Genomic DNA, 22,233 nt, shown 5'->3' with positions numbered 1-22,233 from the left:
GAAAGAATCACGCACCTAGTCGTATGTAGGAAACATCCTAAAAACCACATCCAGGCTGAGCATCACACCGACCTTCATTGTTAATCCACTGGGTAGATTCAATTTGGGGCCAGTGTACCACCCCATGCTGGAACTGGTGCTTTAACACTTTAATGGTGCTTTACTTGATGAATATAACATCTGACTGAAAAATAAATCTACAAATAGTATTGATAAAGTGAAGGGCAGTAGCTCTTTTATAAGGGAAAAAATAATTTGATATCCGTAGGGTCCTCTTTTAACAGAGAAGAGCATGTTTTGATTAATATGGCAGGAACACTGAATTACATATTTTTAAGAGAGAAATTTAATATTAAAAGATAATAAACTATCAAGAAAGTATTGTTTTAAGTTGTCAAAATGACACTGGATAAAGTTTTACTAAGAAACAGCAATGATAAAAGTGAAATTAAAAACACAGACAAAAAGATCCTAACAAGAGTTCAGTGTAGTAACTATAAATACTGATAAAAAGGAAGTGTGAAATTTATAGGTGATGACTGTATGTGGATATGTGATGTGTATATTGTGGAAGCACGTGAACAAAGTTTTAGAAACAAAATCTTAAACAAAGACAAAATAACAAAGCTTCGCAGAGACATAGACATATTACAAAAAAATAAAAGTATATGCTCTGAAAGCAAACTTCATCAATAAAGTAATGTGCTGCCAAAACACAGTTGCTAACATCAAATGCTTTAAATCAAACACCAGAAATACAGTAAGCAAAAGATAAAATTGGCAACAGAATTCATAGCTCTTGATGTGAAAGCTAATCTACAAACCATAGTGCAAATTCAAGATGGTTTATAGTTGTAAGCTACATTCAAGTTGGCAGCACCATTTGCCAAACTTGTGAAGCCTGGCAAGCAAGACAATGTAAGTGTTTTATCAACTAAATGGCCATACCAGAGGTTCAAATGAGGTTCCAAGAAATCAAGCAATTAAGCTATAAGCTCATTACAAAATAGCCTCAGGAAGTGAATTCACACAAAAGTCATTATTGTAAATATTCCACATGGATGTGATCTGATATGGCAGTTTGCTGGAGAAAAAGCTGTAAACTAATGACAATCTTAAAAGCATACATACTTATCTTCCTAATGCAGCACTTGTTCAGCCTAAGCAGTTTAAATACAAAAAGCCGTTGTGTGATGCGGTGCAATGGTTAGCACACTGGAGACGCATTTGGGAGGACAATGGTTCAAACCTGCGTCTGGCCACCCTGATTTTGGTTTTCCGTTATTTCCCTAAATTGCTTCATGAAAATGTCAGGATGGTTCCTTTGAAAGGGTATGACTGACTTCCTTCTTCATCCCTCCCTAATCCAATGGCACCGATGACCTGGCTGTTTGGTCCCCTTCCCCAAAACCAACCAACTGACAGGTCCTTACAAATTGGGGAGTGCACCATCATTAACCTTGTGGAAACAAAGGCTAGTAAATTAAATACAGGAGCTATGAGAGGCAGCCAATAACTGTACTGCTGTGGAACAATATAAACCAAACACACATGAAAATTTTAATAATCAGACAAATTTAAGAAACCAGGCAAGCATGCCGAGTAAGTTGAACAGTTTGGCAGAACCTAATGTGATCCAACACACAAAAAATAGTCTTAAAATAATTAATACACATTTTGGAAGCCTCAGAATTAAGTATAAAGATTTAGATACAGCATAAAACTTATAAACTCGTCATAATTCAAAACTGCGGTAATTGGCACTTGTAGCCCACAATCCGTGATCTACTGCATCACTTTCAATAGAAAATACAAGCTAAACAGTTGCTTAGTGACTATCAGTGTGCAGCAGATGTCATAAGCTATAGGTTGAAGGGCTTGCAGACTATAGGACACTAAATTTAAAACCGAAAAAATGGAATGCCTGATAATCACTGTTGTATAGATCTTGAGAAGTGTTGATAGCTTCATAACTACATTTAGAGACTTGCTAATGCATACGGACTGCGAATGCCATGGGAAAGGAATGTCTATAAAACTGTAACTACTGTGGTCATATACAATGTAGACAACTGGCATCAACAGAAAAGTTATCTTGCGTACTTACTTAATCTGGTCTGAATTCACTAATAAAGGAGCTAATTAGGGACTTGAGAAATATCTTATTCACCTAAGAAAAACAATTAATGATTCTTAAACCTGCAAGTAGTTTATGATCTGAAACTACCAACATTAAATACAGCTTCCCTCTACATCTACATCCACATCCATACTCCGCAAGCCACCTGACGGTGTGTGGTGGAGGGTACCCTGAGTACCTCTATTGGTTCTCCCTTCTATTCCAGTCTCGTATTGTTCGTGGAAAGAAGGATTGTCGGTATGCTTCTGTGAGGGCTTTAATCTTTTTGATTTTATCCTCATGGTCTCTTCACGAGATATATGTAGGAGGGAGCAATATACTACTTGACTCTTCGGTGAAGGTATGTTCTCAAAACTTTAACAAAAGCCCATACCGAGCTACTGAGCGTCTCTCCTGCAGAGTCTTCCACTGGAGTTTATCTATCATCTCCGTAACGCTTTCGCGATTACTAAATGATCCTGTAACGAAGCGCGCTGCTCTCCGTTGGATCTTCTCTATCTCTTCTATCAACCCTATCTGGTACGGATCCCACACTGCTGAGCAGTATTCAAGCAGTGGGCGAACAAGCGTACTGTAACCTACTTCCTTTGTTTTCGAATTGCATTTCCTTAGGATTCTTCCAATGAATCTCAGTCTGGCATCTGCTTTACCGACGATCATCTTTATATGATCATTCCATTTTAAATCACTCCTAATGTGTACTCCCAGATAATTTATGGAATTAACAGCTTCCAGTTGCTGACCTGCTATTTTGTAGCTAAATGATAAGGGAACTATCTTTCTATGTATTTGCAGCACATTACACTTATCTACATTGAGATTCAATTGCCATTCCCTGCACCATGCGTCAATTCGTTGCGGATCCTCCTGCATTTTAGTAGAATTTTCCATTGTTACAACCTCTCGATACACCACAGCATCTTCTGCAAAAAGCCTCAGTGAACTTCTGATGTCATCCACAAGGTCATTTATGTATATTGTGAATAGCAACGGTCCTATGACACTCTCCTGCGGCACACCTGAAATCACTCTTACTTCGGAAGACTTGTCTCCATTGAGGAACTCTTCAATCCAATCACACAATTGGTCTGATAGTCCATATGCTCTTACTTTGTTCATTAAACGACGGTGAGGAACTGTATCGAACGCCTTGCGGAAGTCAAGAAACATGGCATCTACCTGTGAACCTGTGTCTATGGCCCTCTGAGTCTCGTGGACGAATAGCGCGAGCTGGGTTTCACACGACCGTCTTTTTCGAAACCCATGCTGATTCCTACAGAGTAGATTTCTAGTCTCCAGAAAAGTCATTATACTCGAACATAATACGTGTTCCAAAATTCTACAACTGATCGACGTTTCTGTCTTGTATGTGTTATTGATAACAAAGTTCTAGTCCTAAAATAGTTTTATGAGCAGGTGATATGCCTGATATTCACAAAAGTGCAGTCTGAATTACAGATCTGCTGTGAATTGGTATTGTACAGCATTTGAAAGACAGTGCTCAATATACTGGTCATGGAATTTAATATACAAATGCACGAACGACAGTGGAAGAGTACATTGACAATACAACCATACAAAAAGGAATAGAGCGTAAAATATCTGGGAATATATAAAGTTTTTTGCAGGTCAAGGCACTGCAACCAAAAAACTTATTTATTATTATTCTTATTTTTAACTGCATACACTGTTCTTTCAAGCTACACCTATTCACTGCAAATTTACTGAAATACTAATACACAAATCACATCTCTCTCTCTCTCTCTCTCTCTCCCCCTCCCCCCCTCCTCCCACACAGACGTACATATACAGGGTGAGAGCATTACTGATTCTGAACAAAAAACTTGATCTGGACATATACCCTATTCTGAATGGCTTCCGAGATAGAACACTTTTAATGTACATTTCTATTTATTTTCTGTATTATTCATTGTCATTATTTACACTGTACCACAGTAGTATAGAGGAAGTTGAGAACAACATTTTGGTACAGGATGCTTGTGGTCTATCAAGTCAGAAAACTACACCATACTGGCCTACAAAAAGTACTTAAGCTACAGTGCTCGCGCGTTACACAAGGTTTCCAATATTCTCACGATCTCTTCGTGCAAACTGTTAGTCCTAGACAAAAAATAAATAGGACCTTTTTTGCTGCAAATTTAATTTACTTTAATTGTGAACTGAGACACGTTTTTGTTGGAGTGTGTGATTTTCGAGTTATTAAAGACAATCATACGAAAGTGATACTAAATGTGTTCTATCTCGGAAGCCAATCGCAATAGGGCACATGTCCATAAAAAGTTTTTTATTCAGAATCACTAATACTATCGCGTTTCAAAGCATGTATCTTTCCTCCTGACTCACCCCGTATATATAAACATTTCTTACAAGAGTGAGTTTTGTTACTAACCTTCAAAATGTATTTGTATATGCCATCAACAAGACCAAAGAAGACAACGTAAGGTTTGTAAACTGAGTAGTCTTTGACTTCCAGATCCAGCAGTCGATTTTCTGGCCCTGGACCACTGGGTTGTGTTGCACGAGCTTGAGCCAAAACTATGAGCCTGTTAAGGTGACGGAAGCGATCCTCCTTCCACCGGGCAGGTGAATGAAGTAGTAAGTACATGACACACTTATATAATGGACCTTCTGCAATGTAACAGTCTTTTATCCAGCCATGTGGGTTGGAAAGATAACTAATCATTTCTTCTTCCTCACGTGCCCATGAACGTGTTCTATAAAGACAGAAAACTATTTTTTAGAAACTAAGTACTCACTGAAAACACACACAAAAAGAATAATTTCAATTGCTCAGTAATGCACAAGGTGTTTAGAATTTACATTAGGGCATTGCTTTTTTCATGATTTTTTTCCAACTACATACAGTACCAAAATACTGAGTACAGTATTGTGACTAAAGTGGATTGATTTATCATTAAAAACTCGCGATTTAAGTACACACTTAAGAGGAAGACCAAAGAGAAAAGCATACAATAAATCAGTTGGGCAAGGAAAAATCAGTGTTCCAGTAACAATACTTACGTAGTGAATATATATAGTGCCATATGCAACAAATATGGCACAAGAAACATGTTGGACTGTGGACCACCACCACCTGTATCTTCATGGAAACTCTTCTCCTGGGCAAAGCGCAGAAGTAGCAGTTTCAAGTCGTGCACTGTCGATCGGTATGTTATGTCCCTGTTGACAATGATACAACAAAGTTACCAAAAATCAATTTCTGCACAGTTATAAAAAAAGTTGCTGCACAGTTATCCATGAACACACTCCAGCCCAATTACACAGAAGTAAAAACAAAAAATTATGAGAAACATTAATAGCTCCAAGTCTTACAAAGAATAAAGGGAATGTGTTTTACTTTCCCAGTTTAGGATTAAAAGTCACAGGTATGCTGCTTTCTGTTCTATTATTAACATTTATTTTAGACATCAACCAAAAATGTTGCAAAATGAGCCACAGTTAATGAACAAAACTTCAAAAACTAACTGTTACAACAAATTGTTTTTGATTTGAAGTTATTCAGTGGGGACCTACAAATGTAACATCATAAATCTACAGTAAATGAAAATTAGCATTATAGACAAGCTTTTGTTCATTGTTTAGATAACTGTCGAGGTTATTTTGAGAGAAAAAAAAAGTTACAATGTTCAGATTCTGGTGAAACTCTGTAATGCGCAATTCCCAAGAAAGTGGCCTGTTTAATTCAAATCTCAGAAACTTCAGGTGTTCAACTTCAATTACTTGCCCATCGTAGTTTGAAACTGAATAAGTTTTATTTTAGTGTCTTTTGTTTTTGGCAAGGAATTTATTTTTAAAATCAATACGCAAGTTATTATGTAACCCATTTTTTAAAAATTGTCATCTTCAGAGATGAAAAAGTACACTCACAGAACTTTAAAAAGGAAAAACACTACAAAAAAGGACATGCTTATGTTAATTTTAAAGATTCCAAGTTAAATGTTCCTCACCGACATGGAACAAACTGAAACACATTTTCATTTAATACGTAATACAAAAACTGCACAAAAATGAATTAAATGCATATACACTGAGGACGATAATCTTAAGTTACTGTAGTTGTGCATCATTCAACAGAAAGCTGTTTATATCATTGGCTAAATTCCTGCACTGACAATCATTTTGCCATGTTTTCTTAGAGATATGCGGTTAAATGAGAAAAATTACAGCCAAGGATCAATGAATGTTCACATGAAATAACATTTATCACAATGAACATCATTTTATTTGTTACAAAGAACCTAACCTGTGTCCAGTGCCTTCCTGAAGATACGTATTGTGACGCGCCAGGCAACTTGCGAAAGCTGATTCTGGGACATGTGGACCCCAAACTGGTAACAATCCATTGCATCTTGTGTTGGCATTCTGCAATGCAGCTGAATCCCATTCATCTCTAGTACGAGCCAATCTGTAACATTGAGATGAACACTCAATGAGGAAGATAACGGGAGGTAGTTAAAGCACTGATGTAGCTAAACTTCTGATGAAACACTGCTGAAATGGGACTGGGAGGGAGGGAGTGTGGCATGAAGAGAGGGAGGGAGGGTGGCGTGAAGAGAAGGAGAGGAGGTAGAGAAGGGAGGGGCTGGAGAAATCTCATGAACTTCTTTTATGCTGTTACATAAATCCCATTTTGTTATTTTATATATCTGTGTAACATTTATAGTTGGTTGGTTAGGAGTTTAAGGGAGTAAACAATGAGTTCATCTATCCCTTGGTCAAGAGAGTGTGATTTCATCCAAAAAATTGACTGAATTATGAAATTATGTAAGAATGGTAAAATGTAGGCATTGTAAGCAATATTGATGCCAGAGCTGAAAAATAATTTAAAGAGAAGTAACAGTATATGAATCAAGTCAGTACATAGGTCAGAGAGCAGGCATTGGCTAACTCCACCTATATTTGACTCCCCACCAACCCAGTTAAGAGTGAACACAGTTACTATTAGATTTATAGTTTTCCGTAAGTTCCAGATTTAATAGTCATGCTGATGGTTGCAGGCATGTCCTATAGATGTTGAAACTGTGTACACAAATAAATGGGCCATTATTTATGATTTTCTAACTGAACTCTACAGAGATCATCTCATGAAATACAAATATTCTGACACCAAATGCACATCATTACACTTAAAATGACACTACTGACAACTTTAAGAACATTAATAAAACATTCTTGGGGTTCAAGCTGCATCAAGTGGTTTACTGCCCACGAGCTTTCGGCAGAGATCCCCTCTGCCATTGTCAATTGGATGACTGTCATGTAGTTGTCACTGCCATGCTTATATAGCTGCGCCGTCGCTCGTGACGTCACTGGTGCTCGGTCCCGCACCACATATGGTAATGTTTTGGATGTGCGACCGCCGGGCCTGTTTCAACTCCTTCTTCACCGGATCCCATGCTGTACTTAGCTGAAATCCACCATCTGCAATGCACCTGAGTACAGCATGGGATCCGGTGTTTAGGAGTTGAAGTGGGCCCGGCAGTCGTGAGACCAAAACATTACCATATATGGTGCGGTACCGAGCACCAGTGACGTCACAAGCAACGTCACGAGCGACATCATGAGCAAGGGCGTGGCTATATAAGCACGGCAATGACAACCACACGACAGTCGTCCACTTGACAATGGCAAAGGAAATCTCTGCTGAAAGATTGTGGGCAGTAAACCACTTGACGCGGCTTGAAACCCAAGAATGTTTTATCAACGGTTATCGCCGCGAAAGCATGTATTCATACATAACTTTAAGAACAAATTGTACTTACCAGTTTCAATCAAAAATTACTTGAAGCGGCTTCAATGAAAAGGGATAAGCAAAAGAAGAAACTGAACACAAATATTGTATAAAACAGGCCCTTTACCAAGTTTACAACTTGAATGTGACCAAATTCCACTATGTGAAATATGTTTCGGCAATATGACCTGAAGTAGCAATGAAATGTGGCTGCAAAGTATGTCACTGAAGATGTTTAACTTAAAATCTTTTTGTCCTTTTAGAGAGTCTGTGATGACTATGAAAGAAAACATCTGAGCATCTGCAATGTGGTGTCAGTCAGATTTTTGCAAAATTTATCACACACAGTGATGATGTCTTATTGCTATTATAATAAGAAAAGGACTAGTACAGGATGTATTAGATATTCTTCTTTGCATTTTCTCAATGATCTTAAATTATGTTCCGGTACATATAACCTAATTCCTGCAGAGATACACTACAGGAACTAAACACACACACACACACACACACACACACACACACACACACACACACACTCTGTGCATTTCACTGGAGAAGGTGAACAACATTGTGGGCAGCCCACATCATCAATAGACCAAGCAACAATCTCTATTGTCCATATGTGGATTCTTGAAGAACACTGAATACGTATTAAAAAGATACCCAAAATGCTGGACATCTACCAGGAGTTGGGTTGGTTTCATTTTTAACAATTTCTTTGACATGAGAAAGTTTTCAGTGATGTGAGTGCCAAAATGTTTTAACATTTAGAAGACAGCAAATGTTGGGACATCGAGTTATTTTGGACCAATCTGATATTTAATGGACTTCTTGGCTAGGCTAGAGACTGAGAATTACAGCTGGTCCTACATTAATGATCCCCAAATCAAGGAACAGTCAAAGTAATGATGGCATAATGTGTTCTTATGACCGAAGAAATTCAACACCCAGAAATCTGTCAAAAAACAAACGGTACCATTTTTCTGGGACAAAGATAGTATTCTGTTGGTGGTCTATCTAGCTAAGGACCGTAATATAAACAGAGAGTATTACATCAGCTTTCTTAACCAGCTGATTTGGGCAACTATGATGAAATGCCTTGGCAATTTTACCAAAGGAATTCTTTTGTTGCATGGCAATACACCACCACATTCTTCCCCAGTTGTGAAATTAAATCAAAGCCACATTTTTTCCAACCTGTTCACCACTGTCTCCCCCTTCCTCAATTCACCTGGCCTGGTGCCTCTGAACTAGCTTCAATTTCCTAAGCTGAAGAGACACCTGAAGCAGCAAAAAGTTATCATTGTGATTACACTGACGGTGTCAAAACATGCTGTTGAGAGCTGGTTTGATGGTCTGTCATGTGACTTCATTTGAATGGATTACAAGAACTGCAACAATGACAATACAAATGTATTTGTTTGAAGAAGGGAAGGGGGAAATGTTGAATAAATGTATACTGGCAAAACTCTGATTATTCTTCCTGTGCAAGCAAAATGCATAGGACAGATGACACAGATCTTTCCCATTACACTTAAAATTGTGGACTGGCATCTACTTGTGAAATAAAATGTTAGAATACTTAGTGTATGAAAACTCCACCCAACTTCTCCCACTTCCACAGATCTGACTAAGACTACTACGTTTTTTATCACAACTTTAAGCCTATATTACACAGCCACATATCAAGTACTGATTCATTCTTCACTTTTCTTGCAGAAGTGCTGTCCATAGTGGTGGTGGTGGCGGCAGTGGTGAGAGGAGAATGAAAGGATAAGACAAAAGCATAAAGAGAAGTTAAGCATATTATCAGTTCATCACTTTCATAAATAATTTTCATAGTTTGAATGTGTTCAATGTGTTTCCACTAATAGTGATGACATAAGGTCAATTAAAATCCTCTCTCTTGAGCTAAGTAAAACCAAATACTTATTGAATGTGCTACTACATAATATTACAACTAATAACTACAATAATATTACAACTAATAACTACACTAATAATAATAATAATAATAATAATAAATAATAATAATAAGTTTTTTACCTAACTGCTGCCATATGACAATCGACATGAACTACATTGAAATGAGTCACTGTAGTATACCCTAAACTTCTCCTGTGCTTTGGTTCAAATTCTTCAACATTACATCGTTTGCTAAATGTGTAAATACCTAAGACCTTCTTGGGCTGAAACTTATAACCTTCACGGCATATAACACACACAAGACCTGTTTCTTCACCAAGATCCTCCATCAGATGAGGGCTCTTAGATGTAACCTATATGAAAAACAAAAGAAAGAACCATTCATAAATATTTATACTATATTCTATCTACTTGCTCCAAATTTCTCTCTTACATTTTCTATACTTTGTATACAAATTTTCGAGGAAGCATTTCTAAAATCAGCTGATCATGTCACTAGCCATTACAAATGTAAATGCAGTTATCTCCAAAGTTCACTTGTCTGCATGAAGTCTATACTAGAACAAGCATGTTACATGAATATAAAGACTACATTAAAAACAAAATAAAACATTCCACCTCATGTTTTTTTTTACAAAAAATTGTCTAACAAATTAGAATCAGCTCATATATTAATAGGCTATTACAAACATATCAACAAAAGATCTTCCAGCCACCGATGCCGTAACTTCATCCAAGAAATTTCATGGACTGGTTGAAACCAGCGACACTTAAATACATAAAACTGATAATGTTCTAAATTTATAAGCTTCAAACCTGTCCTTTTTCATTGCTTCTCATTCCAAGTGCTCCTAGTTGTTTCTCCCGCATAGCCATTGCAAGACGTTTTTTCTCTGCACGGGTATACTCCCGAACCTCTTCAATGCGGGAAGCCACTTCTGGATGCTGACGCAGAGCTTCCAGTAAGTTTTCAGCCAAGGAACCTACATGTTCATCTGATGACATTTGTTCGAGCTGATGGATGATTGGTACACACTCTGCTGAAACTGCCAGCTGAAACACAAAAAAATCCACAAACTGAAACAGAAGTTCGAGTTGGGAATGAGGGTGTGGGACAGATTAGGAGAGAAGTGGGGGCAGAGAAGACAGGCATGGGGAAAGTTTGAGCACGGGAGGGGAGACAGACAAGAGGACAGGAGAGAGAGGAGCTGTAGGACAGGCGGAATGTAGAACGGAGGAGAGGGCCCATAGGACATAGCGAAGAGGAGCTGTAGAACAGTGGGTTTTGGGGGGGGGGCGGGGGGGGGGGGGGGCGGGGAGTTAGAAGAGGAGTAGGGAAATAGGGATAATGTGGGTGAACAGTAAGAGGACAGTGAAGGAGGAAGTAGGTAGGAAGGAGAGAGAGAAGAGGGGACAGGGTGAGGAGAGGGAGGAGGAGGTAGGGAGAGAAGGAAGAAGATGGGGGGAAAAGGAGAGATGGGATAGGGATGAGAAAAGGGATAAGGGTTGAGAAGAGGGGGATGGGCGCAATGGTGGATATAGAGGGAAGGGGAGAAGGGAGCAATAGGGAATATAGGACAGAAGTGGGCAAGGGGTGGCATGCGAAACGGGGCAGAGGAGGGAAAGGGGAGGTGGAGGGGAAGGGGAAGACTGGGAGGAAGGGGGAAAAAGGGGCCAGAAGGGACAAAAGAGGGGGCAGAGGGAGAGAGAAGGGAGATAGGAGGAGGGGGCGGAGGGAGAGAGACGGGAGATAGGAGGAGGGGGCGGAGGGAGAGAGAAGGGAGATAGGAGGAGGGGGCGGAGGGAGAGAGAAGGGAGATAGGAGGAGGGGGCGGAGGGAGAGAGAAGGGAGATAGGAGGAGGGGGCGGAGGGAGAGAGAAGGGAGATAGGAGGAGGAGGCGGAGGGAGATAGGAGGAGGAGGCGGAGGGAGATAGGAGGAGGAGGCGGAGGGAGATAGGAGGAGGAGGCGGAGGGAGATAGGAGGAGGAGGCGGAGGGAGATAGGAGGAGGAGGGGGGGGGCAGAGGGGGGGGGAGGGACACAAACTTGAGACACCTACAAAGAATAAAAACAAACAATGGAGATGACAAAAGATGACACAGGTAAAGAAAGACATGGACAGAGACCATAAAAAAGAAATTAAAATCACACCGAGTGTGGCAGCGGTTGGCCGACCACACAAAAAAGGAAAAGCCAACCACCAAGAAACGCACAAAAACCCCAGTCTAAAATCGTAGGCCAAAGGCCAGACTAAATACAAAAACAGGATAAACACTTAGATCAAGCGATAAAAACCCCCTGCACGAATAAAACTATATCTGCAATTGCAACGTCATCTGATAAAAGTGCAGGAAGCGTATCAGGCAGCGCAAACATCTGCCTGAGCAGAGTTAAAAGCGGGCAGTCCAACGAAGAGGGAGCTGAAGCTTTGGGGAAGAGGGAGCGGAGGGGTTGGGGAAGAGGGAGCGGAGGGGTTGGGGAAGAGGGAGCGGAGGGGTTGGGGAAGAGGGAGCGGAGGGGTTGGGGAAGAGGGAGCGGAGGGGTTGGGGAAGAGGGAGCGGAGGGGTTGGGGAAGAGGGAGCGGAGGGGTTGGGGAAGAGGGAGCGGAGGGGTTGGGGAAGAGGGAGCGGAGGGGTTGGGGAAGAGGGAGCGGAGGGGTTGGGGAAGAGGGAGCGGAGGGGTTGGGGAAGAGGGAGCGGAGACTAATAGACTAATATACAATCAATGCTAAATGCTCTATGTACAGCCCTCAGCGCATTCTACATACAGACACACAGATCTTCTTCATTAAGAAGAAATGTATTGCTACAAAAGCTAAGAGTCCCCATTTCTGCTTGAGGTGTGTGTATTGGCAGTGCAGGTGGCTGTTCATGCTAAATGTTAGTACTGGCCAGTCTTCCTAATTTTATCCATATTCTTAAGTGAATTTCACTTTTTGTTCCATACACTGTTGGAGGATGAATACATACAGATCATAGTTTCAAGAAATCTTCTTGGTAATAATTTTTTCCCCCCCACATTCTGCTATCTTCACCACATTTTTCCCCACAGTACATGTGATCATTACATCTTATGTAACTTTTATTTTCAATTGTGATATTTCATACACATATATTTGTATTTACAACCTCTAAATTTAATCTTTTAACTTTCAACGCCTTAATACTAAGGATAGAAAAATTTAAGACTTATGAATATTTAATTTGCATTTTTCTGTTTGCAACGTGAGTACTGGTGGCACAAACTGGAAAAAGTTACCTATTCAGATTCATGAAACATTAAATAGGTTCTGGGAACAACAGTTATGTTGATCGACACACTAGATTCCAGTTACTTAACAAGCGGATTCTCTAAGCAGGAGCCAATATTTAATGTACTAGATTAATTTAGAATACTTTGACTTTATAATTAACTGCGCAACTCACCTGTGTTGCAGGGTGATTTCCTGCAAGTCCTGTCAGGAATCTTAGAATGTATTTAAGTGAAGGTTTCGAAATAAAATCCTTCCACAGCTCACAGTCACTACGTACCAATATTGGCTTATCTGTAGGTGCACGGACCTGAAGCACATAATAAAATGCAATTTTTTAAAATAATCTTTTTTACAGTTACTGTACTAATTCAGTCAAACCATAATCATAACGGCAATGAACAACTTACCATTATATAGTCCAATGCTTTCTGTACAATACCAAGGCTTATAATGTAATCCTTCAATGTGTTTCCAATGTCATTTCGTTCAATTCCATCCGTTAGTGTACAGAAAAGTTCAAGCTGCAACATAGTATCATCATAGTAGCCACAAAGAGCTGTTGTACAATATCAGTTTCTCAGACAATAACAATAAATGGTAATGAGCAGAAGAAGAAGAAGAAAAAGAAGAAGATGATGATGATGATGACCACAAACTAACCTTCTGTTCATCATCTGGTGTATGCTCAGAATCAAACTTATTGAAGTCTATCACAGACTTGAAATGATTACACAGCAAAGCCATTCTCTCCTCATTGCAGTATGTAAGAGCTGCCAAAATCCGGGTGAGATGCAACAGCAATGGTGGGTTGCTTGTCACAGGAGGAACTGATGTAAAAGGCAACAGTGCCTCTACATGTAAAGTACCTCCAAAAGAAGCAGAAAATCTCTGAAAGTCTTCAACAGGTCGTGAAGTGGCCTTCAGCAGTATGGTTTCTGTGATCTGAAAGATTTAACTTGTCAGTAACTCAACATGCACAGAACCGAGATGTAATATTAATAACTACAACCTTAAAAACTAAAACATTGGCTAAGTTCATGATAAAACTTTTCCCAGTTATATTTTAGATATGACTACTGTCCTGTTTGAAGTAGTCCTAGCAGTATAACTAATGCACCTACAACCTTACTTTCTACAATTAGTTGACAGATTTTGCAGATAAGGATTCAAAAGTGTTCTACCAGTCATTATTCTTGCCACGTCACACGTCTGTTTTGTTTTTCCATATCATAATGATCAAACACACAAAGGACAAATGTAGATGAAAGATCCTAGCAATCACAAAAATTGGTTAGGAAAAAAATCATCTTGGTTAAGGACAGTATCACCAACAGCATGCGGCTGTTGAAAGGGCTCTAATAATCCAGTATCCTGGGAATTGTAAAGGCATCACCGAACTTTACTGTATGGATTTGTCTCTAAAATGTTATCATTATGGACTCAACCACAATGAATCCTATTTAAAAACACCTTACCATGCAAAGGAATCAAGAATAACAGAGCTGGGGTATACTGATGAATAGCCGGTTGTTTGTAAGACATTTTATCATGAAAAATTGTGTATTCCAGACAGAATAATGTTTTTGGTGTTAAAACAAAAGCAAGTAATTAGTGTGCTTGTTCTTAAAGTTGAGCAAAATGTAAGCACTTAAAGCACAGAAAGGAACAGGTCTTTCAGTTTAATGACCTGTTTCCAATACAGGCGTAAGATTTTTCCCATCAGGCATGAATATATCAATAACAAAAGATTTATACAAAACATTTAGCACCAACGAAGGAGACATGTCTATCTGTCTGTCTCTGTGTCTGTATATCAGCTAATCTTCAAAACACACTGTAATTTATGTTTCCACCAGATTGAAAAAGGAACATGCCACACTTGTGATTTGAATGCTGCAGCACTGAGACCAATGGCATATGGCCCAGGACAAGAAATTTTTGAGCATTAACAGCACCCATAGGGGACAGAGGAAGCACGCCCTTATTGTAAGCAGATTTTTGAAATGGCAAAATGAAGTAATGGAACAAGACGTGTACTGAACCTTTATTTGGAGAAGACATTACGAACACCTTTGTTGTCAATTTGTGTAGCATATTATGACGACACATGATGGACCCACATTCCTGGGATACACAACAATGTACACAATTTTTGTCACATGCATCTATGAAGTGATGCTATCCTATGCATCATACAGTGCCAGACAACCGTTTCAGTTCTTGTGACACTGAATTTGTCACCACTGTGGAATGTCAAAAAGTACTATCTTAATGTTTATAATACAGTAGAAAACTGGTTAAGATTCACCTGAATCCTTTTCATTTAGTCATACTTTTCCCAAAATATTACTGTTGACAATTTTGAAAACTGGTTGGCTAATAATTTCACAATAGGTATACTGTGTTTACATTAGTCAATTCTGAACCAGTTTCTGACAAACACATTACATAACAGAAATTTTTTTGTTTTGTTTGGAGTGTGTATTAGTAACTCACTGATTTACTTTATTGAGAACAATGATTTGCCTCTTCTACAACTAGTAATTTTCTAGCATAGATTTCTACTATTCTTGGGTATTGTACATCGTACCTGGATGGCACGAACAAACTTAAAAATATGCATTCCATCTCCTCAAACTGTGTTAACATTCCTTTTACTTGTTTACAATGATCAAATTATTGTGTAACAGAAAATATGAATTAATTTATAAAATATTCTACTGGAGAAATTCCTTGCTGGTAATATCAGACACAAGATTATATTCATTCTCAAAATATTATTAAGATTTGAATGTACACTGCTCTTGCAGTAAAAATATCCTCACCTGTAATAGCTGTTCTGTGATGGTTTTCTCACATTTATTTACCAAGCACAAGTGGACTATTCTGAGAAGAACAGGAACAGTTCCTAATTCAGGATCGATCAGCAACTCCTGATTACGTTGTACCTTAAGGCAGAGCTTAAATAATTTCAATAGTACTTGAAGCAATGGTTTTGACTTTGTTGTCTCTTTAATAGCAGCAAACCGGTCAAGCATAATCTGAAAGTAAAATTTTGATAAGTCACGGATCAAATAATTGTCACAACAATAAACTGTAAATATACACAACAATATGAAAATCCTGTCTGCTCTTTGAGACTGAAGACCTGATAATACACAAATACAAACCTTTTGTAAATGCTAAATTACTACTAATGCATTATGATTTACTCTTAACAGATGCAATCCTGTAACACATGTGAAGGTGGACATGCATGGAGGCTTCTGTAGCTGTTGTAAATTCCAATATGAAATTTTGTCTGGATGCACGGCCAAAGTCATTTTGGCATAGTGTCTATAATGTTTTGCCCACTGCTACAAGTGTCATTCATCAAGCTTGTTTATTTAGTAATTACATCATGCCATTGCAGCCACACATCGTATTTACTCGAATCTAAGCCACACTTTTTTTCCGGTTTTTGTAATCCAAAAAACCGCCTGTGGCTTAGAATCGAGTGCAAAGTAAGCGGAAGTTATGAAAAATGTTGGTAGGTGCCGCCACAACTAACTTCTGCCGTTGAAAATATGTAGCGCTATACAGGCATGCTTTGCAGGCATAAAGATAAATACTGGTGCCAAAACTTCTGCGTCAGTAAAAAAATTAAAAAAAAGTGGGAGACGAGCTTTTTTCTCCGCCCCGAGTTTCGACCACTGCATTTTCATACATTATCCAACAAAGTAAATACAAATTCCGTATTGTTCATCTTCAAATGTAGCAGCATTTCAATGTACTACGAAAATCCTACTGTCAAGACTGTTCAGGATGTTTATCAATATGGCCAACTCTACGTTCTGAATTTTTTGCTCCCTGTGAGAAGAGATGGTTTCTAATAGGAACTTTTATGAATTGTGAATCACATGCAGCATTCTCTTCACCATAAGAATAATACGAATATAAACATTTTGCCATGTATTCTTTCGTGTTTGCTGCTATCTCATTTAAATCCTGTCTGCCTAATAAACTACGAAACTAGTGTGAGACAACAGCAAATGCGGAAGAATATACATATCATGTCATGTTTATATTCGTATTATTCTTATGCCTAATAGTGATACAGTCAGAAATGAAGCACGGAAATTGACTAGATTTTTAAATCTAAGATGACTCTAATTTCTGTGCAGAATATAATGTACAAAAGAGGTGTCTGCAAAGATTTTCAAATGGAGAAAAATTTTAGCTAAACTCTCGTTCAGAACGTCTTCTATCATACGCAGTCTATTATTTGGTTCTTGTTGATCATTATCAAAGAAAGCAGCAGTGTAAGTAACAACAAATAGCAGTCTCTCGCCATTGTTTTGCTAATGAGACAATTCCTCTCTTTTTTTAATTGTAAGCAGCGACAGGGTGCACAAAAGCAAGCCATGCCGCGAGCGGCGACAGGTCGTAAACACACATCATCAGAATGTGACAAACAATGCATGACACAGTACAATAATGCATTTTCAGCTAGAGTGATGTAAACACCCATAACAAAGAGAACGGCACTTATCAGATCAAAGAAAAATAAGCAAATGATTCAAACCAGACGAAGCACGGGGAAAAGGAAGGGAACCCATATAAATACGGACGGAGTGCCTGACGCATAGTAATGGCTACCTGGTGAAGCGTAACTGCTAAGCTTATGACTCGAACCAAACTACTGTAGCTGTATCATCATTCATTCGACCTAAATTGTGTCTCATAGTTTAGCTTTGTTTCGATTTGGAGGTGCGGCCTTAAACTTTTCTCTTCCCTTGAATTTCGAGTCTCAATTTTTAGGTGCGGTTTAGATTCGGGAAAATTTTTTTCCTTGATTTCGAGTCACATTTTTCAGGTGCGGCTTAGATTCGAGTGCGGCTTAGATTCGAGTGCAGCTTAGATTCGAGTGCAGCTTAGATTCGAGTGCAGCTTAGATTCGAGTGCAGCTTAGATTCGAGTGCAGCTTAGATTCGAGTGCAGCTTAGATTCGAGTAAATACGGTACTCAGAGGACCAAGAAAAAGGAATGGTATATCAAGGTTAATCACATTTTTTATTTTTTGCAGACCACTTTGTAGGTAGGTAAGAGTGAAACAAATAAATGCAAAATATGTAGGGAATGTAGAGGAGTTTCACTCAGACTCTGAAGGAATCATAGGGACATGAGCTGTCCAACAAAAACAAAAACCAACCATATTCTTCTCATGAAATCCAATCACCAACTTTCTACTCCAAGTTTTCAGCGCTTTTTTTTAGTTACACACACTGACATGCACACATGGCAATGGAGAGACTGATTATTGATGAGCAATTTTTGAAAGCAGTTTCCTCTGCTGATGGCAGTGGGGAGGGGCTAGGGAAGGAAGTAAGGAGGGTTTAGTGGGAAAGAGGTATCATCCTTCCCACAGGCAAAGGATTCACCATCGTGGTCATGAATTGTAGTGGCTAGGTGGCTGAGGGTCTTCACCAACGTTTGAATACCTATGCATACAAACCCTGCGACAATGATCCCAATCCAGAAGTGCAACATGACCTCTAACTGCTCCTCAAGGCCTTAGGTCCATCCCAAAACCTGACACCTGAAATCCATCTCCTTCCTCACACCAGCAATCGCTGTCCTCACATCTTTTACCTACTCCCTGAACTTTACAAACCCAAACCCACAGGTCTCTCTAACGGTCATCCCACTGTGGCTGGTTACAATGCTCTCACAGAAGGAACGTCTGCCTACTGCCCAAACTACCATCCATAACCTCCCATCCTACCTCCCAGACACTGCCCACTTCCTTCACAGCCTCTCTACAGTTCCTGTCAAATTACTACCAGATTCCTTGTTGGTCATGGTTGATGCAACGTCCTTGTACACTAAAATCCACCCATGCCTATGGCCCTGCCGCCATGGAATACCTTTTCCAATGCCCTTCCAATACCAAACACACCACCTCTTTCCTAATCCTTCAAGCAACCACATACTGACCCACAATTATTTCATTTCCAAAGGCCAAATGTATAAACAAATCTGTGGTACTGCTATACGTACTTGCATGTTACCATCCCATGCCTGCTTATTTACAGGCCATCCTTCCCATCCAATCAACACCTAAAACCCTTTCTCTGGTTCAGATTCACTGATGACATTTTCTTGATTTAGAGTCACAGCAAGAACAGCCTTTGCACTTTCCTCCATAACCTCATCACCTAATTCCAAATTTGCTTCACCTGGTCTTTCTCAACTAAGTGAGCCACCTTTGTAGGCACTAATCTCCACCCCTCAGATGGCTCCATAAGTACACATTTCATATGAAGTGCACCAACCACTAACAGTGCCTCCATCAACAGCTGTCACCCATTCCATGTCAAAAAGTTTCTTCCTCACATGTACACACCACATCTGCAGTGGAGAGCAGGAGTTGTCGAAATATACCGATAATCTTATCAGAGCCTTTTTTTGATGGACAATATCCCATCCAGCACATCCATAAACACATCTCCTGTGCCATCTCTTCCTCTGTTAAACAGCCACTGGCCACACTCCTCTGATCACTCAGTATCACCCTGGCCTTGAAAGCCTCAACCACATATTCCACCAGGACTTTGATTATCTCTCTTCGTGCCCTGAGGTGAGAGATATCCTGTCCAAATCCTACCCACACCACCTTGAGTAGTGTTCTGCCATGCACACAACCTAGAAAATGTCCTTGTCTGTCCCTATTACTGCTCTTAATCCTGTGCCTCATGGGTCAATTGCCTGTGGTCAGCACAGGTGCAAGACCTGTCCCATAAACCCATCCACCAATTCCCATCACAGTCCAATCACAGGCATTTCCCACCCAAAAAAGGAAGAGCCATGTGTGAAAGCAGCCAAGTTATATATCAGCTATGATGCAATGACTGTACAGCACTCTATGTGAGGCATAACACAGCCAAACTGAAAACTTGTGGGCATATTCTCTCTCTCTCTCTCTCTCTCTCTCTCTCTCTCTCTCTCCCTCCCCCCCCCCACCAACACACACACACACACACACACACACACACACACACACACACACACACACACACACACAGTGGCAACAATGATAGCTTTCCGATCTGTAGAGTCCTTTACATGGCAGGGAGGAAGAAAGTAATTTACTTAACTTGGCAAGATTAGAGCCATCAAGCCCTATCTTACATCTAACCACGCATTCTACATATTTTGTATTATATGTATAATACACATCGGAAAAGTAGTTGGATAGAGATATGTGCATATACAGACAGCGGTAATACTGCATACACAAGATAGAAAAGGACATTGTATTGGCTGAGCTGTCATCTGTATTCAGGTGATTCATCTGAGAAGGCTTCCAGCGTGATTATGGCCACATGCTGGGATTTAGTACTCTGAAAACGGAATGGTTGTTGGAGCTAGATGCATGGAATATTCCATTTCAGAAATTGTTAGTGAGTTCAATATTCTGAGATCCACTGTGTCAAGAGTGTGCCAAGAACACCACATTTCAGGCATTACCTCTCACCACAGACAAAGCAGTGGCTGACAGGCTTCATCCAACGATGAAGATCAGTATCGTTTGTTTAGAGTTGTCAGTGCTATCAGACAAGCAACACTGTGTGAGTAACTACAGAAATCAATGTGGGATGTACAAATAATGCATCTGTTAGGACAGTGTGGCAAAATATGGCCTTAATGGGCTTTGGCAGCAGTCAATGGACGTAAGTGCTTTGTTAACAGCATGAAACTGCCTGCGGCATCTCTCCTGGATTTGTGACGGTATCAGTTGGACCCTAGATGACTGGAAAACTGTAGCCTAGTCAGATGAGTTCTGATTTAAGTTGGAAAGAATTGATGGTAGGGTTCGAGTGTTGTGCAGACCCCACAAAGCCAGGGACCCAAGTTGCCAACACGGCACTGTGCAAGCTGTTGGTGGCTCCATAATTGTGTGGGCTGTGTTAACTGGAATTGACTTGGTCCTCTGGTCCAACTGAAGTGATCATTGATTGCAAATGCTTATGTTTGGCTACTTGGAGACCATTTGTAGTCATTCACGGACTTCATGTTCCCAAACAACGATGATGTCACCAGGCCACAACTGTCTGTGACTTGCCTGAAGAATATTCTGGTCAGTTCAAGCAGATGATTTGGCCACCCAGACTGCCAATGTGAATCCCATCGAACATTTATGGGACGTAACTGAGAGGCTAGTTTGTACACAAAATCCTGCACTGGCAATACTTTTGCAATTATGGATGGCTATAGAGACAGTATGGCTCAATTTTTGTGCAGGGGACATCGAACATTTTGTCGAGTCCATGCCATGTTGAGTTGCTGCACTATGCTGGGCAAAAGGAGGTAAGACATGAAATTAGGAGGTATCCCATGACTTCTTGTCACCTCAGTGTATTACGATAAGCATGTTGTAATGTTTGTACATGGTAAGAACAAAAATAAATAGACATCTACATTGCTAATCTGCAATTCACACTTAAGTGCTTGGCAGAGAGTTCATTGAAACATCTTCAGATCATTTCTCTACCATACCACTCTCTAACAGTGCATGGAAAAATCCAAACACTTACCGTATTTATATTTACCCATGTATAAGACGACACACCTTTTTTTTCTTTTTTTTTAAAAGCTCCTAGGTAAATGTGTACTTTTTTAACATATTCCTACTAATAAAAATTAAAGACTTCTATTGAACTATGGTAGATCTTTGCTGTCACAAATATTTAGCTGTTTCTTCCAAATATGTTAATTTCTGAGGTTTTGGTTACAGTGGGACTTGAGAAAGTAGCTTTTTTCTCTCTCTGAATAAATAGTGGATTTTGCTTCTGTACTGATGTGAGAATGTTACAATGTCTGTTGCTTCCAAACATATTGTCTGCCCGCCACTCTCTCATCGGCTGTGTAGAACCAGCAGCTGACGCCCTCCCTATCGTTCCTGTTACACCTCATAATAAGCATCAACAACATTGTTGCATAAAACATGAACTATGCCACTAGCTCCAATCTAGACTTTTACAATTTCCTGCAGAAAAGTGTGCTATTGTTGAGTATTTGTCCAAGATAGGTGGTTTACCTAGTTCGGGTGCATACCGGAAGATCAACAACAAGGTGACAATAAGGACTGCTGCCTT

The 22,233-nt window shown here is 39.6% G+C and overlaps 1 protein-coding gene across 1 annotated transcript in view; it reads right to left on the bottom strand.

Moving 5' to 3' along the window:
- Positions 1-22,233, bottom strand: part of LOC126470301 (protein purity of essence) — a 475,244-nt gene that overhangs the window by 19,974 nt on the left and 433,037 nt on the right. The window contains exons 73-81 of the mRNA XM_050098072.1: positions 15,922-16,137; positions 13,757-14,038; positions 13,504-13,617; positions 13,269-13,403; positions 10,659-10,895; positions 9,963-10,195; positions 6,426-6,587; positions 5,183-5,341; positions 4,551-4,875 (exon numbers count right to left, since the gene is read on the bottom strand). Of these exons, the coding sequence (XP_049954029.1) occupies positions 4,551-4,875; positions 5,183-5,341; positions 6,426-6,587; positions 9,963-10,195; positions 10,659-10,895; positions 13,269-13,403; positions 13,504-13,617; positions 13,757-14,038; positions 15,922-16,137 (1,863 nt within the window). The remainder of the gene's footprint in view (positions 1-4,550; positions 4,876-5,182; positions 5,342-6,425; positions 6,588-9,962; positions 10,196-10,658; positions 10,896-13,268; positions 13,404-13,503; positions 13,618-13,756; positions 14,039-15,921; positions 16,138-22,233) is intronic.

This window comes from Schistocerca serialis, chromosome 3 (assembly GCF_023864345.2).
Source record: "Schistocerca serialis cubense isolate TAMUIC-IGC-003099 chromosome 3, iqSchSeri2.2, whole genome shotgun sequence".
Taxonomy (NCBI): Eukaryota; Metazoa; Arthropoda; class Insecta; order Orthoptera; family Acrididae; genus Schistocerca; species Schistocerca serialis.
This window is presented reverse-complemented; position numbering and strand designations above follow the sequence as displayed.